Raw genomic sequence first — 17,917 nt, forward strand, 5'->3', positions numbered from 1 at the left:
CCCGGTCATCTGGTCTGCCAGCTGCCTTGTGTACACTGATGGACGCCTCCTTCAGTACATCAGGACAAAACAAGATCTATTGACTTCTCAGCTCTCAACTTGGTAGACTTGGTTGTTGGGACTGCACCTCATCGTACCTGCCAAGCCACATTAAAATGAATGGGAAATACTGGGGAAAAATAAGTGGATGGATTCTTTTATGAGTTTATGGTAGCCTCATTCAGTAAATCAAGAGGCATGGGATCCAGGAAACTTGGCTGTGTAGATTCGGAATTGGCTTGACCACAGAAACAGAGGGTGATAGTAGATGGAGAGTATTCCGCCTGGAGGTTGGTGACCAGTGGTGTTCCACAGGGACCCCTTCTCTTTGTCATTTTTATAAATGACTTGGATGAGGAAGTAGAAGGGTGTTAGTAAGTTTGCCCGACCCTCGCCTCCAGGCCGGAAACTCTGCCTTTTCAGTCTAGCATTTAAATTGTCCAAACACCGGGTCGTTTTCCCGCACTAGGTTTCGGGCCCCACGGCAGTGATGTGCTCAGAGCCTGGACTCTGCTGGCATGTTCCAGCCTGTCCACTTGACACTTAGTTCAATCTAACCTTGCTCCCAGTTGAGGGAGATCAGCTCTGAAACTCCTCTGCTCCGACTCCTCTCTGGTTCACTTGCTCCATCTCCGACTCCGATTCCATCTCCGACTCCGACTCTGACTCCGATTCCGTCTCCGATGCCAACTCCATCTCCGACTCTGACTCCATCTAGAGCATGCCTCGACCAACTCTCCTCGAACATGCCACACTCCAGCTTTGCATCGCGCCTGCATGCCTTGACCCTCGAATCAGCCTTGCCTTCACTCGCCTCTTCATTGATAATTCACCACATAAAAAGTGCCATATCCACCAGTAAGATGTGACCCTACTTCAGTAGCGTCATCTTAAACTGGAAGGTCAAATTTAGCAGTCAGAATACAGGGTTAATGGCAGGATTCTTAGCAGTGTGGACATACAGCGGGATATTGGGGACTACATTTATCGATTTCCCCCAAACTTGCCACACAATTTGATAGGCAAGTTAAGAAGATGCATGGTGTTTTGGCCTTCATTAGTCAGGGGATTGAGTTCAAGAACCACGAGGTAACGTAGCTTGCTGAAACTCTGGTTAGACCACACTTGGAGAATTGTGTTCGGTTCCTGACACCTCATTATAGGAAGGATGTGGAAACTTTAGAGAAGGTGCAGAGAAGGTTTACAAGAACACTGCCTGGATTAGAAAGCATGTCTTACGAGGAGAAGCTGAGCAAGCTAGGGATTTTCTCTTTGGAGAATAAGAGATGACTTGATAGAGGTGTAGAAGATGTTAAGAGACATAGATAGAATGGACAGACATTGCCTTTTTCCCAGGGTTGAAATGGCTAATATGAGAGGGCATAATTTTAAGGTGATTGGAAGAAAGTATAAGGGGCATGTCAGAGATAGTTTTTTTTTTACGCAGTGCTTGGATAGCACTGCCAGGTGAGATGGTGGAGGTAGATACAGTACATTAAGGAATCTGAGAGATTCTTAGATTGGCAAAGGATGAAAGAAAACTGGAGGGCTATTTAGCAGGGAAGAGTTTGATTGATCTTGAGGCAGGTTAAAAGGTCAGCACAATATTGTGGGCCGAAGGGCCTGAGCTATTCTGTATGATTACATGATCTATTACAAGATGTTTCAAAAATCACATCCCTAACTGTGATAGAAACATTTGATTTTCTTTAAATCTCCTCCCCCTACTTTTTTTTAGCAGCTGCAAAAAGTGTTTTAGCAGCTCAGGAGCTTTGAAATGATATAAGATTGTTTGGAGCAGGTGTGTATTCTTTTTTAGAGCTTTCTCTCATTTGTCATTTTTCTATGGTATTCATTTCATTGGGTGAGCAGGTGCAAGGCTGGTTGTGAGATATTTACCAATTCCATATTAAATGTCAGTGGCAAACTGCATCTCTCAACTATTTTTCACTTCCCTATCGTGTCCCACCACTTCCTGCTACCATACCTGATTTGTTAGGGTTTGTTAGTTTTCTGTTTGACTCTTCAATTGACAGCTTGTTTTAGATTATCTCTGCACCTGTGAACCCTCCTCCTTCCTCTGTATCACACTTAGAATGCACAGCACAGTTCAAGCTCTGAAAAGCTCATGAGGAGATTCCAGTGGTGTCACTCATAGAAAGCCTTTTGAAGCAAAACAAGAAAGTTGAAATGGGCAGTGCCACTGTCTCTCAGTAGCCAGCAAAAACAAACTCTAACCAGACAGCAACTGCAGAAAGAGACGCATGTCTTAGGCCAAAAACACTTTATCAGATGGGCAATAGGAAGCCTGTTGACCTGAAAGTTTGGATATCTTTCTATTTCCACACATATTATCTGGCCTGTTGAATGTTTCCTGAGTTTTCTGTTTAATTTTAGTTTCAGTTTTCCAGAATCTCCCTTTCTTTGATTTTCAGTTACTGTTCCAACAAAGTAGCAATACTTTGTAATTAGGCTTGATCACGCTAAGGAATGCAAGTTGGAATCAGGCAAATTTCCTACACTAGCTGGTGTCCAGCCACCCCTGTTGGATTTGTGTCTCTGTAGTCGTTAAGTATAGGTGTGCAGCACAGTCAGATAGCCAGGCAAAATGGTTTGTTCCTTCGCATCATGATAAATGACCAGATAGTTCAAAGTAAATTTATTATCTAAGTATGTATCAGCATACAGAAGTGAGATTGAAATTTTGGCTGAGGACTGCCAGAAGAACAACCTCTCACTCATTGTCAGCAACACCAAGGATCTGATGGTTGATTTCAGGAGAGGGAAACCAGAGGTCCATGAGCCAGTCCTCATCGGAGGATCAGAGGTGGAGAGGGTCAGTAACTTTAAATTCCTGGGTGTCAGTATCTCAGAGGACCTGGCCTGGACCTATCATATAAATGTAATTGCAAAGAAAGCACGACAGAAAAACCTTGACAAATTTCTATAAATGTTTGGTGGAGAGTGTATTTTCTGGCTGCATTACGGCCTGGTATGGGAACACCAATGCCTTTGAATGGAAGATCCTACAAAGGTGGTGGAATCAGCCCAGTACATCATGGGTAAAGCTCTCCCAACCATTCAGCACATCTACATGAAATGCTATCGCAGCATCTATCATCAAAGGTCCTCGTCACTTTTCTTGTTGCTGCCATCAGACAGAAGGTGCAAGAGCCTTAGGACTCGCATCACTGGGTTCAATAACAGTTACTACCCCTCAACCATCAGGCTCTTGAACAAAGGAGGATAACTGCACTCATCTATTGAGATGTTCCCACAACCGATAGTCGCGCTTTAAGGACTTTTTATCTTGTTATTTCATGCTCTTGTTATTTATTGCTATTTATTTATATTTGCAGTCACACAGCTGTTGTCTTCTATGCTCTCTACTTGATCTTTCATTGATCCTGTTATAGTTACTATTCTATAGATTTACTGAGTATACCCGCAGAAAGAAGAACCTCAGGGTTGTATGTGTTGGCATAAATGTACCCCGATATTAAAATTTACTTTGAACTTTGAATACGTGACCAGATTCATTTCCTTGTGGGCATACTCTAAATCCAAGAAACATAATAGAAACAATAAAAGACCACATCCAACTGGATGGAAAACAGCAGATGTGCAAACAACAACAAATTGTGTGACACCACTCATCTAACTGATATATCTCACTCCTGTACACCCTTTCGTCACCATCTGAAATTCTGTCAACAATGTATCATCAGCAAATTTATGGATGACATTTGAGCTATGCCTAGTCACACAGGCATGGGTGCAGAGAGAGTAGAGCAGTAGGCTAAGCACACATCCCTGTGGTGTGCCAGTGTTGATTGCCAGCGAAGTGGAGATATTATTTCCAATCCCTGCAGATTATGGATTTGTGGTTAGGAAGTCGAGGATCCAGTTGCAGAGGGAGATACAGAGGCCCAGGTTCTGTAGCTTTTCGATCAGGACTGTAGGAGTGATGGTGTTAAGTGCTGAGCTGTAGTCAGTAAGCAGTATCCTGACATGGGTTATTTGCATTGTCCAGGTGATCCAAGGCTGCGTGGAGAGCCACTGTGATCGTGTCTGCTGTAGACCAGTTGTGGTAATAGGCAAATTGCAGTGGATCCAGGTCCTTCCTGAGACAGGTGCTGATTCTGGCCATGACCAACCTCTCAAAGCATTTCATCACTGTAGATGTGAGTGCTACTACTGGGATGATAGTCATTGCGGCAGCTCACGCTGCTCTTCTTGGGCACTGGTATAATCGTTGCCCCATTTGAAGCAGCTGGGAACTTGCAGCTGTGGCAGTGAGAGATTGAAAATGCCTTTGAACACCACTACCAGCTGGTTGGCACAGGCCTTCAGAGCCTTACCAGGTGCTCCGTTGGGCCCTGCCCTGCCACCTTGCCAGGGTTCACCCTCTTGAAAGACACCCTATCACTGGCCTCAGCGACAGAGATCACATCATCGGATGCTGCAAGGATCCCCATAGCTGTAATTTTATTCTCCCTTTCAGGGCGGGCATAAAAGGCATTGAGCTCGTCGGGTAGTGAAGCATCACTGCCATTCATAATGTTGGATTTTGTTTTGTAAGGAGTAATGGCCTGCAAACCCTGCCAGAGTTGACGTGCATCCACTGTCACCTCTAATCTCTCCTAGAATTGTTTCTTGGCTCTTGAAATAGCCCAGCGCAAGTCATACCTGGTTTTCTTACACAGACCTGGATCGCCATACTTAAAAGCCATAGATCTAGCCCTCAGCAGACTACAAACTTTCTGGTTCATCCACGGCTTTTGGTTTGGGAATGTACAGTAGGTTTTCATCGGCACACACTTACCCACACAGGTTTTAATGAAGTCGGTGACAGCTGTGTCATACTCATCTGGGCTTGAAGATGAGTCCCTGAATGAAGCAAGTGCTGTCGCAGGAACACAGTGCCCATCATCAAGGACCCCAACCTCCCAGGTCATGCTCTCTCCTCACTGCTGCCATCAGGAAGGTCGTACAGGAGCCTCCGGACCCACATAACCAGATTCAGGAACAGTTATTATCCCTCAACCATGAGGCTTTTGAACCAAAGGGGATAACTTCACTCTGAATCAGGTTTAATATCACGAGCATATATCATGAAATTTGTTAACTTTGTGACGGCAGTACAATGCAATACATAATAAATGTAGAAAAATAAATGAATAAATTGCGGTAAGTCCATCAGGAAGGAGGAACAGAAACCTAAAGGCGCACTCTCAGCAATCAGGAACAGCTTCTTCCCCTCTGCCATCCAATTCCTAAATGGATATTAAACCCACGAACACTATCTCACCACCCTTTATAAATTTCTGTTTTTGCACTCCTTAATTTAACTATTTAATATACACACATATATTCACTCTGATTCAGTTTTTCCCCATATTTATCATGTATTGCACTGTACTGTTGCCGTAGAGTTACCAAACTTCACAACATATGCCAGTGATATTAATTCTGATTCGGAGTGAAGTTATCCCCTTTAGTTCAAGATCCTGATGATTGAGCGATAATAACTGTTCCTGAATCTGGTTATGTGGGTCCTGAGGCTCCCGTACCACCTTCCTGATGGCAGCAGTGAGGAGAGACCGCGACCTGGGAAGATGGGGTCCTTGATGATGGATGCTGTGTTCCTGTGACAGCATTTGCAGTAGATGTACTCAATACGGGGAGGGTTTTATTACCCATAATGGACTGGGCTGTAACCATTACTTTTTGCAGGAGTTTCCATTCAAGGGCATTGATGTTTCCATACCAGGCTGTGATGCAGCCAATCAATATACTTTCCACCACACATCTATAGAAGTTTGTCAAAGTTTTAGATACCATGTTGAATCTTCACAAAGTTCTAAGGAAGTAGAGGCACTGCCATGCTTTCTTCTTAACTGCACTTACATACTGGACCCAAACAGATCCTCTGAAATGATAACACCAAGGAATTTAAAGTTGTTGACCATCTCCACCTCTGGCTCATGGACCTCCGGTTTCCTCCTCCTGAAGTCAATAATGAGCTCATATGAGGAATTCTGCAGATGCTGGAATTTCAAGCAACACGCATAAAAGCTGCTGGTGAACACAGCAGGACAGGCAGCATCTCTAGGAAGAGGTACAGTTGACGTTTCGGGCCGAGACCCTTCCTCAGGACTAACTGAAAGAAGAGATAATAAGAGATTTGAAAGGGGGAGGGGGAGACAATGCAGCCTTCTATATATTGGCAAGACCTGACGCAGGCTGGGAGACTGTTTTGCTGAACACCTACGCTCTGTCCGCCCCAGAGAAAGCAGGATCTCCCAGTGGCCACATACTTTAATTCCACATTCCATTCCCATTCTGATATGTCTATCCACGGCCTCCTCAACTGTCAAGGTGAAGCCACACTCAGGTTGGAGGAACAACACCTTATATTCTGTCTGGGTTGCCTCCAACCTGATGGCATGAACATTGACTTCTCTAACTTCCATTAATGCCCCACCTCCCCTTCGTACCCCATCCCTTATTTATTTATTACTTTTTTAAAAATTTCTCTCTCCTTTTTCTCCCTCTGTCCTTCTTGCTATACTCCTTGCCCATCCTCTGGGCTTTCCCCCTCCCCCTCCCCCTCCCCCTCCCCCTCCCCCTCCCTTTCTCCCTAGGCCTCCTGTCCCATGATCCTCTCATATCCCTTTTACCAATCAATTTTCCAGCTCTTAGCTCCATCCCTCCCCCTCCTGTCTTCTCCTATCATTTTGGATCTCCCCCTCCCTCTCCCACTTTCAAATCTCTTACTATCTCTTCTTTCAGTTAGTCCTGACGAAGGGTCTCAGCCCGAAATGTTGACTGTACCTCTTCCTATAGATGCTGCCTGGCCTGCTGCGTTCACCAGCAACTTTTATGTGTGTTGCTCAATAATCAGCTCCTTGTTTTTGCTGGCATTGAGTGAGAAGTTGTTGTGGCACCACTTAGTAAATTTTAAGTCTGTCTCTTGTATGCTGATTCATCATCAGCTTTGATTTAGCCAGCTGCAGTAGTGTCATCAGCAAACTTAAATATGGCACAGGAGCTGTGCTTAGCCTCACAGTCAAGCATATGAAGCAAGTAAAACGGGGTGAAGCACGCAGTCTTGAGATGCACCCATGCTGATGGAGATTGTGGAAGAAATGTTGCCAATTCAAACAGACTGGGGTCTGCAGGTGAGGAAATTGAATATCCAATTACACATGGAGGTATTGAGGCCAATTCTTGAAGCTAACTGATTAGTTTTGAAGGGATGATAGTATTGATTGCCAAGCTGTAGTCAATAAAGAGCATTTTGGTATATGTATCTTTGCCTCCAGATGTTCCAGTGTTGAGTGAAGAGCCAATGAAATGGCATCTGCTGAGACCTGTTGTGCTGGTAGGAGCAGATCCAAATCACAAGTTGAAGTAGTTGATTGAAGGCAATATTTCTGCCCATAGCAAAAGTGTTAGCATTTCCAAGGGAGGGAAGGGTGAAAAAAATTTTGACTTTGTTAATGAGGTAGATTGTTAATTGCAATTTGAAAATTTGCCTTTTCCCTCTTTTGTAGATTGCTCCTTTTCCTGCTAAGACAGACATCAATAACCTGTCTACCAAACCACAAGAGAAGATCCAGCAGCCGAATTTTGCAGATTTCAGCAAGTTCAGTGAGCAGGTAAACCAATTAAATCTGCTAAATTACAATTACTTCTGGAGGTGTATAATCCATCTCAGGACAATGAAAAGGGAGGGGGAGAGCTAATGACAGAAGAGTGGAGTATTAATGTAATGTTAGCCTGATGCTGCCAAGTAAAAACTGAAATAATATTCTTCTGCTCAATGACTTCAGAAGTTTAAGATAGGTGCAGAAGATTTGAGTAGTTCAATACTTTTTGGTGGCGCTCAGGGCGATTAGAGTAAAATATTAAATTAAGGTTCCATCTGCTGTCATTGGTGGACATTAGAGAATCCTTTGCATCATTTATAGCAAAACAGGCTTTCCTTTTGTTGCTCTACCCAACAGCTATTCTGCAACCAACATCATCAGATCAGTTTATCTGATACCACAGTGACATCACTATAAATTTTCTTATTGCCATGATGTATTTTAGCTGAGGATAGGAAAGACAGCACAAAAAGACAGAAAAATTATACCTTTCTTCCTTTCCAGCTGGACGGGAAGAAGTTCAGATTTTCTTGTAGCTCTTTGGAGGGAATTCAGTCGCATAGTAAATCAGTCTCAAATTTCAATGACTTCAGACTAAATAATTTGCTCATGTTACGGAAAATCCTTTAGAGTTAATAATGCAGTAATGATTGAATGGGGTTTTCGGAAGTACCAGCATTTTCTCAATGCCGCAAGATCAATTGAAGTTAATTCAGTCAAACTTAATTAGTAAATACACTTCACAGCATATTTGCAAGAGATGCCAATGAAACAGGAAATGTTCCAAATACTAGCTATTCAGAGACACAAGAAAAATAAAGTCTTTCAATCAAAGCACTGGAGACAGCAAAATATAAAGTGAAAGAATAGGCCAGGATAGGGTTGAGGCAGAAGTTGTTGCTGCTGCTCAGGGGAGAGGCCAAGAGCATGAATGTACTGACATGTTGCATTAAATATGGATCCCAGATCCCAACAAGAACGGTTTTGAGGAAAAAAAATGAATATCATTAAATTATCTGCATGAATCTGAAATATGTAGGATGACATTTCAGTTGGAGTTCTGATGAAATTAGGAGCTGGAGATATTTGTGAATGAATTTGACGTATCTATGCCTATTTGAGCAAGTTATGGTAAATATCCAATCAAAGCAGTGCTGTGTACTTCCAGCAACAACTTCCTTTATTGTACCTTTCCAACATCTATCATTTTGTTTCAAAGAATCGGTAAGTACCTTGGTAACATTTTTCCATCCTCTTCTGCCTTTCCCATTGCACTTCCACATGACAGTCTTCACTGAGGGTCTTCTACCGATGTCACTCTTAAACCAGTCATATGGAGGTGCATGTGTTATTTTAGGATTGCTGCCCTAATCTACATCATGTAGGTAGGTTGAATGACTACTTGGCCCATCCATGCATGAACCAGCCTGTATCCCAGGACACCAAAATTGCAGTGCATTATTTGGCAGAGTAATTAATTTTTTTGCACTCTTAAGTAAATTATCATATAGCGTGTGCTGATTTCCAGCTTTCTTCTGCTTGTTCTGCCTCCAACAGTGTCTGATTTTTAAATTTCTCACCTTGTTTTCAGATCCCTCCATGGCTTCGTCCTGACCTATCCCTCTGACAGCTCAATATTCCTCATCAATTTCTGCACCAATTTCTGCGACTTGACTGTTCATCTATTGTTTTAATAGCTCCACTATTGACATCAGTTTCATATGCCTTGTTTCAGTCTTTGTATTCCTTCCCTGAACATCTCTCTCTCTTCCTTTAAGGCTCTCTTTAAACCTACTCCTTTGACCTAGCTTTTTATCATTGTTTTAAAATATTTTAGAACATGGAATGTAGAACCTTCAGCAAAGTACAGGCCCTTCAGCCTGCGATATTGTGCTGACCTTGTGACATATGTTTGATAACCACACCAGTGAAGGTGTCAGAACTGAACTGAACTAATGTGACCCCGAATACTTGCTCTGAACAGAATCAGAATCAGGTTTAATATCACCGGCATATGTCATGAGATTTAGTAACTTCTAATGGTTTCAACGTCCATTCAGAAATCGGATGGCACAGGATAAGAAGCCGTTCCTGAATCGTTGAGTGTGTGCCTTCATACACTATGCAGTCTATACACTGTGCACTATACACTATATACACTACACCAGTGGTCCCCAACCTCAGGGCCACGGACCGATACCGGGCCGTGAAGCATGCAGAGGTGCAGCGGTAGCCGGAATGCACCCAGCACATTTTTAAGAAAAAAGCCGAAATAAACAAGCTAATTAATTAGGTGCCGCCCGGCACGTAAATGTCAGCCCAGATCAGAGGCGATTAAAGATCAGCCATATTCTTGGTGAATAGAGCAGCAGGCATGAGGGATAGAATGCTCTGTGGCCTCTGTACCTTCGGTTGTTCCATAGGTGCTCTGAGCCACTTCTGAATACTGCTCACTACCTTTTGCATTCATTTCTTTGGGAGCTGAGAGCTATAGACAAAGCTGGCAGTTCCTAGCCATGGTTAGCTGCAGAATGGCATTACCTTTCCAATTATTAAAGTGTGCAACTTGTAGGAGAATGTGCAGATGGTGCTGGTGTCAGAGTTTGAGAAAGCCAAACAAACAATTTGTCAAATTTCTCATGATAGGCAGCACCAGATTTAATGCAACATTAAAATGAAAGCAGGACAGCAGCAGAAGAATGACAACTTCCAGCTCTCTCTATTCATTATTCAATTTGAATAATAAATGGTTCTTCCTGCACAAATCCAAGCAGGATGCTCTGGCTGGCTCTTCAACTACAAGGGCATCATAAGCCCTGATTCTTGCTCTCATGTTGCATTGGGTGATTTTTTTTAAAGAAAACTGGATCACCTGAGTAGCTTTCCATTTCTCTTCCAGTAACGATAATTGCTGCCTTAACTCAAATCAAACAGAGGCTGAGTGTTTCTGCTCTGCTTTAACAGTTCATTGTTTTCCACTTGATAATCCTCCTTTGTTTTAAGGGGATGAAATCTGAGGCTTAGATCTGGAACCAGTCTACTTAATTTGGCATTATAATGGACAATACCAATCCCTGCTAGTGCTGAGAGGCGCTCAACATTCAGTAAACATTATGAAGCAAGGCAGCATTTCTTCGATAGAGTCTTAGCAGTATACATCCGAGCACCCAATTCTGGCCCACCGTGTCCGTGCTGATCTTTTTGCCCATCTACACTAATCCCATTTTCCCACATTAGGACCATGTCAATCTATGTTGTACTTGCATAAATAATTGTGTCTGATTTCACCACCTCCTGCGACAACCCCACTCTGTATAAAATAAATTACCATAAATTTCAAAGTAAATTTATTATCAAAGTACAGAGAGATCTTGGGGACCAAGTTCGTAACTCCATGAAAGTGGCTACACAGGTCGATAAGGTGATTAAGAAGGCTTATGAAATGCTTTCTTTCATTAGTCAAGGCGTAGAGTTCAAAAGTCAGGAGGTTGTGTTGCAACTCTAGTTAGGCCGTATCTGGAGTGTTGTGTGCAGTTCTGATTGTTCCTCTATAGGAAGGACGTTGAGGCTTTAGGGAGGGTGCAGAACAGGTTTACCAGGATTCTGCCTGGTTTAGAGGGCATGTGCTGTCATGGACATTGGGGCAAACTTGGGTTGGTGTGTTTGGAGTGTTAAAAGCTGGGGAGAGATCTGATAGAGGTTTATAACATTATGACAGGCATAGATAGAGTAGACAGGGAGTTTCTTCTTCCCAGGGTTGAAATGTCTAATACCCGAGGGCTTGCATTGAAGGTGAGGGGGCATGGATTCAAGGCAGATGTGAGGGGTAAGTTTTTACTCAGAAAGTAGTGGATGCCTGGAATGTGCTGCCTGTTATGGTGGTAGAGGCAAATACATTAGAGGCTTTTAAGAAATAGGCACATGAATATGAGGAAGATGGAGGGATATGGACATTCTGTAGGCAGGAGGGATTAGTTTTCTGGGGGGGTTTGATTTACTTTTTAAACTGAATGCTACAAACTTGGTATATAAAACCAATTTCACATTTACTACTGATTTACTTTGATCAGCAGAAGCATATTCTTCATATTTGCACATCCCAGGTTAACATCATGGACACACATTCTTTCAGCAGCATATACACACTCCTAACTGTTTGTTTTAGGATGTAGGAACAATGTTAAAGTAGAAAGGTGACACACAAATCTCAGTCTTCTGCAATTAATAGTAAACATGGTTGGGTTGGGTTATTCTCCGGTCTTGGCAATTTACTTGCAAATGTTCCATCACCATACAAGGAGACATCATCAGTGCACTGTTAATTGTGGTGTGTCCACTGAATGCTTGCTGTTTATATACTTACCAACCAGCTGGTTGGTCATCATTACGGAAACCCAATTGTGATGTGGGGAGGAAATCTCGCTGCTGATTGGCTGCGTGGTGAACTTCGTGTTTTAGATTTGGAAAAAGATTGTAACTATCTGCCTTAATTAGTCCTCCCATAACCTTGCAAACGTCTATCAGATCATCCTTCAGTATCTTTTGTTCCAGTAAAAATAAACCCAACATATTCAATCTCCCTCCATTGCTAAACTCCACTTATCTAGGCAATAATATGAATGTTTCGTTAGTTAATGTGGTGGTGACAAATGGGAACATTAGCTTTGATTTTGCTCACAACCTGATCTTTGAACGAAGATGAAGGGACTCAAAACAGACATAAAGAGACTTCAAGTGAAAACTCAATGTGTGAAGTAGTGTCACTTTTGCTTTAAGATTTGTTTTATTAAGGAAGATCTGGTCTAAAAAAACTTAATCCCTCTTTCACCAGGGCAAACAATGTACTATAGAGTTTTTTTTTGCATTTAGAACTTGTTTAGTTTTAATTGCAGAAGAATGAGATTTATATGTCACCTTCCTACTTTAACCCTCCAGGAGGACCACAACCTTGTCATTGGGTTTGGAGGCTTGTGTGCCTCAATGACCCGGAGAGCCATGGTGGCTGGAGTCAGGGTTTATGTTTTGGCTCTTGGTAGGGTCACCCATGCCAACCAGGTCAAAGGATAGAGGCCAGATGAAGAGTGGTCCATCAGTCCTCCAGGTTTGGGGAGGTTCAGCTTGGGGCTACAACCCTAACTGGTTAAACAAAACTATTATGGAAACAGTAATGAAGAATCCTTCTGCAACTGAGTGTGACGGTATCCCTGAGTCTCCACCCAGAATTGCATGGCTGACAGTAGTGAAAACCGAGAGGAAGCTACTAGCACTGTGAAGGAAGCCCTGAACACCTCCAGAGATGGAGGAACCTCTTTGCTGCCCTAAATTCCAGTGGTGTAATGGGCAGTAGGTTTGTTCCTACTTCAACATTGATCCTAAAAAGCAAAGGTCATGAGTGATTTATGTGTGATGTTACTGAAGGAATGAGAGTTTGTGCTGTTAAACTGGGAAGTGACAACATGAAGAATGTGATTCTGCAGATTAAATTAAAGCAGTAAATTAAATGTGAAAAGGAACATATCAAGTTTGTATCATCGGTTTCTGGTGTTTTTTTAAGTTGCCATGAATATGAATATTGTCCAAAAAACTATTTCTGTACCAATTTAATTTAATCAGTCTGAGCTACAAGAATGGATACATGAAGGTGCTGTAGCTGTGTTACCTGGACAGAAATCCAGAGGCCTGTATTTTAAACCAAAGATTAAAGTTCATATCTGACCATACAACTGTGGAATTTTCTTCATTGATAATCTAGAATTTGGATAAATAGCAACAATTAGTTATTATAATGATTTGCCATATAAACCTCCAGATGGCTGTAAAAATGCATCTGGTTCAGTAATATCCTTCAGGGGATGAGATCTGCTGCCCTTCCCCACTGTGGCCCATAGAAGTGCAGACACTTCCTGTATGGTTGACTCTTGAAATGCCGAGGAAGCTATGAGTTGCCTCCATCACATAGAGATTAGAATGCATGCTGCCCTTGCCTGTAATACATAGATCCCAACAAATTAACACTTGGAATGAATAAAAATAATTAATAAAAATAACCACATCATGTCACCTGCAGAAACAACATCAGAAAGAAAAGGATCTGGTCCAGCCTTAAGTGTAATGACATTAAGGACAGTTAAATAAGGCCATCAGTGTTATAAACCATGTTCCATCATTATCCTAAGTTTTCATTCAGATACAGGAATGTGTGGAAATACCTGATTTGGAGTGATATATTGATCAATTAGATCCAAAACAACAATGTGAATAAACCAGCTCTTTAGTCAATTGAGCAGCCACATCAGCTGACCTGAGAGAAGACAGGTGTCTTGCTTTGAAGAATGGAAATGAGTTTTATGATAGTTCAGGGTACTTAACAGGGCAGAATTAATGATAGTGTATTTGTAGAAGTGATTTGCCATGTCAAGTTTTACCACCAGGTGGTGTACTTAGAATCAAGAAAATTCAAAGACAAATGTGATTTTAAGTAGAATTCATAGAATTAAACATGCATAAAACAAGATAATTCAACCCATTGAGTCCATGCCTACTACTAATAAAGCTATCTGATTCCCCAAACATTTTCACATATCACTGCAATTTATTGTCTCTCAAGTGCCAATATCATCACCAAGACTTAAAGAAGATTTGAAGAGTAATCTGAGGTTGCAAAATTGTCTTACTTTTTCCAAGATGGTGCTCTGTCTAAAGATAATTCAGTCCCTTTCCTGTACATCCATGAAACCGACTGAGCAAACGGTGTAAGGGAATGTTTGCATTTGGATTGTGTTGGTTTAGATTACTGTTTATTTGCTCTGTATGTTAATGGTCTGGAGGAGGGAATAGGATGTAAGGTATCCAGGTTTGTTGATGACATGAAAGCAGGTGGGAGGAGATGATGTCAGGAGCATATTTGGACTCTGCAATAGATTGAGAGAGTGGGTGAAAACTTGGCAAATGGAGTTTAATGTAGGAGAGTGCGAGATCATGCACTATGGTAGAAAGACTCAAAAGATATTGTTGGATTAGAAAAGCACAGAAACCAGGGATAGATCTACTTATAATACAACTACTATATAGATATCCACAGCATAAAAATTTTTTAATTGTCCCATTCAGACTTAAAGAATTGCTGTGGAGGATTTCTTACGCTTGTTGGATAACATCCTTCCTGACCCGGGGGCGGGGTGGGGGGGGGGGGTCACTCTGCTTAGCAGGTGAGACTTGTGGTTGTGAAACACTCTCAGGTTCTGGGGCCTCCCCCGTGGTGGTTGTAGGAGTTGGTCCTCGGACTGCAGGAAGTGGTTGACAGGTCTGGACACCGATCTTCTCGACGTGTTGACATCCCGAACAGTACAAGGCAAGCTGCTCGATCTGCTGATATATCCCAGGCCACCAGACAAACCTTTGAGCCAATGCTTCCATTTTGACCATGCCTAGATGACCAGCTTGTAGTTCCTCCAACACTTTAGCTCTCAGCTTGGATGGTACGACTCTCAATCCCGCATAAGAATTCATCCCAATGCTGGTAAAATTTGGGGAACTGGGAATTCTGCTGCTCATTCCGGTCATTTTGGTCGACCATGTAAAACTGAGACAGTATGGGGTCTTTTCTGGTTTCCCTTTGGATAATCTCTGCCGTTAAAGGGAGACTTTTAATTTGCATTAGGGAGAATACGTCATGAAGAAATTTTTGTAAATTTTTCAGGTAGTTCCTTTTTCAAGGGTAAACAGAACAATCCATCAGCATTTCCATGATTAATCGTCCTCCTGAATTTGATCTTGTAATTGTGTCCTCCAAGAAACAGAGCCCATCTCTCCATTTGTGCTGCTGCAGGGAAAATATATTTTCAAGTTCCTTTGTTACTTCTCCATTTGCCTTGCTTGCTGGTACAGGCTGACCCTGTCTGACCTGTATGTACTACGATGAACACCTTATAAAATGGCTGTAACCATAAGATTTCTACCTCATTCTTGATTTCTGGATAACATGATCTTCAGATCTAACAACATACTAACATCTAAATTGTAACAATATTTTCCCATTTCTACTAAATCGCTAATGAATGAAGTACGGGTGTCTGGTGCATGTATCATGAGAAAAGCTATCAGGCACATACACCAAGTATCTAAGAAGGCATACTGGCCTTTATTGTAAAGAAGTTGGGATGCAGGAATGGGAAAGTATTGTTACAATTACACTGGATGTTGATGAGGCGCAGTTTTGATCCCCTTATTTAAGAAAATATACACTGGTGTAGGAGGCGATCTGAAGGATTTTAGCTGTAGACTTAGAGACTTATAGCATAGTAACAGACACTTCCAGCCTACATGTCCACGCCACCCATGTGGCCAATTAACTTACTTGCCCGTACATTTTTGGAATGTGGAAGGAAAGCGGAGCACCCAGAGAAAACACATGAGGTCACAGGGAGAACGTGCAAACTCCTTACAGACAGCAGCAGAATTGAACCTCGATTGCTGGCACCGTAATAACATTACGTTAATTGCTACACTATACTGCCACTCCCAGAGATCCACTAGTCTAATTCCTAGGGCGCGAGGATTGCCCTGTCAGAGCCGGTTAATGAAGCCAAATTGGAACCGTATTCGATAGTTTAGAAATATATAAGATCCAAAGGGGCCATGACAGCATGGATGTTGAGGTGCAGCCACCCACCGAGCCTCAGACATAATCACAGGATGAGGAGGAGGTCATTTAAAACTAAGCTGCAGAGGATACTGAATCTCTGAAATTCTGCACCCAGGAGGTTAGAGGAGGCTAGATCATTGAAAATATTTAAGGAGCAGGTAGATAAATGTTTGAAAGATCAGGGATTGAGGAGTATGTCAATCTGCCACAAAGTAGAGGTTGAGCCCTGGCACTGATCAGTAATGATCATATGGAATGACCCTTCTCCTGTTTTCTTGTGTTTATTTATTTATTTATTCATTCATTCATTTATTGAGATACAGCGCAGAATACAAACTCCCAGCGCTTCGAGCAACACCACTCACCAATTCCCCCAATTTAATCCTAGCCTAATCAGGGGCCAATTTGCAATGACCAATTAATCTCCCAACTGATACATCTTTGGGCTGTGGGAGGAAACTAGAGTACCTGGAGAGAACCCACGCAATTGAACCCGGGTTATCTGTACTGCAAAACATTGTGCTAACTGTGCCACTGTGGTGCTAACCACTACACTACCGTGTTCTTGTGCAGGAGAGGACAACTTGTGCATTACTTTCCTGCATTAGCATTGTCCCTACATCCTAAAACAAATCCAGGAATCTGTGTGTACAATGCTACCAAAGGAATGAGAATTCTTTGGTTTATTCTTGAAAACCTTGATTAATTAAATTTTCATTTAACTAGAGGGAAAAAAACGTTTTCTTTCACACGTATGTTCTTTAAGATTTTTTTTATTCAATGGACCTCCTATGAACCATCCACCAATGGGAATGGTTCTCCCTTACCTGCCTTGTCGAAACCCATCACAATGTCCTACACCTTTATCAAATTTCCTCTCAAACTTTTTGCTGCAAGGGAAGCCACCCTGAAATCTCTACACTAATCTTGTAGTTTAAATCCCTGGGGACAAGCTATTAATATTATTAATAGCTTGTTATGTTATTTATTGAAACATGACTGTTGTATTAACTACAGAGAGGAAGTTGAAGGAAAAGGAAACGTGATTCACCACTTCAAAACAAGAAGACTATTACTTAGAAGTGAATAAGTCAGTTTTATTTTCTCATGAAGTACCAGCTGTCCGAGAAGAAGACTCTGAAAGATGTGGATTTTAGCAGTTATGTGGTTTTTATTAGTCATTTGTTACAGAAATGAGTATGGTACTCTGAGTAAAAGCACATAAGTTTTGCATCACTGAGAAGGGCGATCACTAAAGGACCTGTTACTACAAGCAGGACCTGTCAAAACATTCTGCAGAGCTTGAGATTGCAAGGACAGTTGCTTGTAGAGTTTAGCATCGGATTTAAAGAGTGAGTGGGGCCTGTCAGGACTTTCTGGGGATCTTGAGATCATGACTACAGTTACTTGTGGATCTTAGTGCCAGATTTAAAAAGCTAGTTGGGCCTGTCGGGACTTTCTGCAGAGCTTGGAATCGCTGAGACCATTGCTTGTGGAGTTCAGAACCAGATTTTAAAAACATTCAGGAGTGTCAATGGAGCTTGAAATTGAGGGGACAGTTTATGGAGTTTAGTGCCAG

The 17,917-nt window shown here is 42.1% G+C and overlaps 1 protein-coding gene across 3 annotated transcripts in view; it reads left to right on the top strand.

Moving 5' to 3' along the window:
* Positions 1 to 17,917, top strand: part of reps2 (RALBP1 associated Eps domain containing 2) — a 241,838-nt gene that overhangs the window by 205,256 nt on the left and 18,665 nt on the right. Inside the window, exons 15-16 of one of the 3 annotated variants that reach the window (XM_072260704.1) lie at positions 7,599 to 7,703; positions 12,630 to 13,404. In XM_072260704.1, coding sequence (XP_072116805.1) covers positions 7,599 to 7,703; positions 12,630 to 12,761 — 237 coding nt within the window. In that variant the 3' untranslated portion in view covers positions 12,762 to 13,404. Of the gene's footprint in view, positions 1 to 7,598; positions 7,704 to 9,285; positions 9,701 to 12,629; positions 13,405 to 17,917 lie in introns of those variants that run through there. The other 2 variants (XM_072260705.1, XM_072260703.1) reach the window with 2 other exon arrangements.

This window comes from Mobula birostris, chromosome 6 (assembly GCF_030028105.1).
Source record: "Mobula birostris isolate sMobBir1 chromosome 6, sMobBir1.hap1, whole genome shotgun sequence".
Classification (NCBI taxonomy): Eukaryota; Metazoa; Chordata; class Chondrichthyes; order Myliobatiformes; family Myliobatidae; genus Mobula; species Mobula birostris.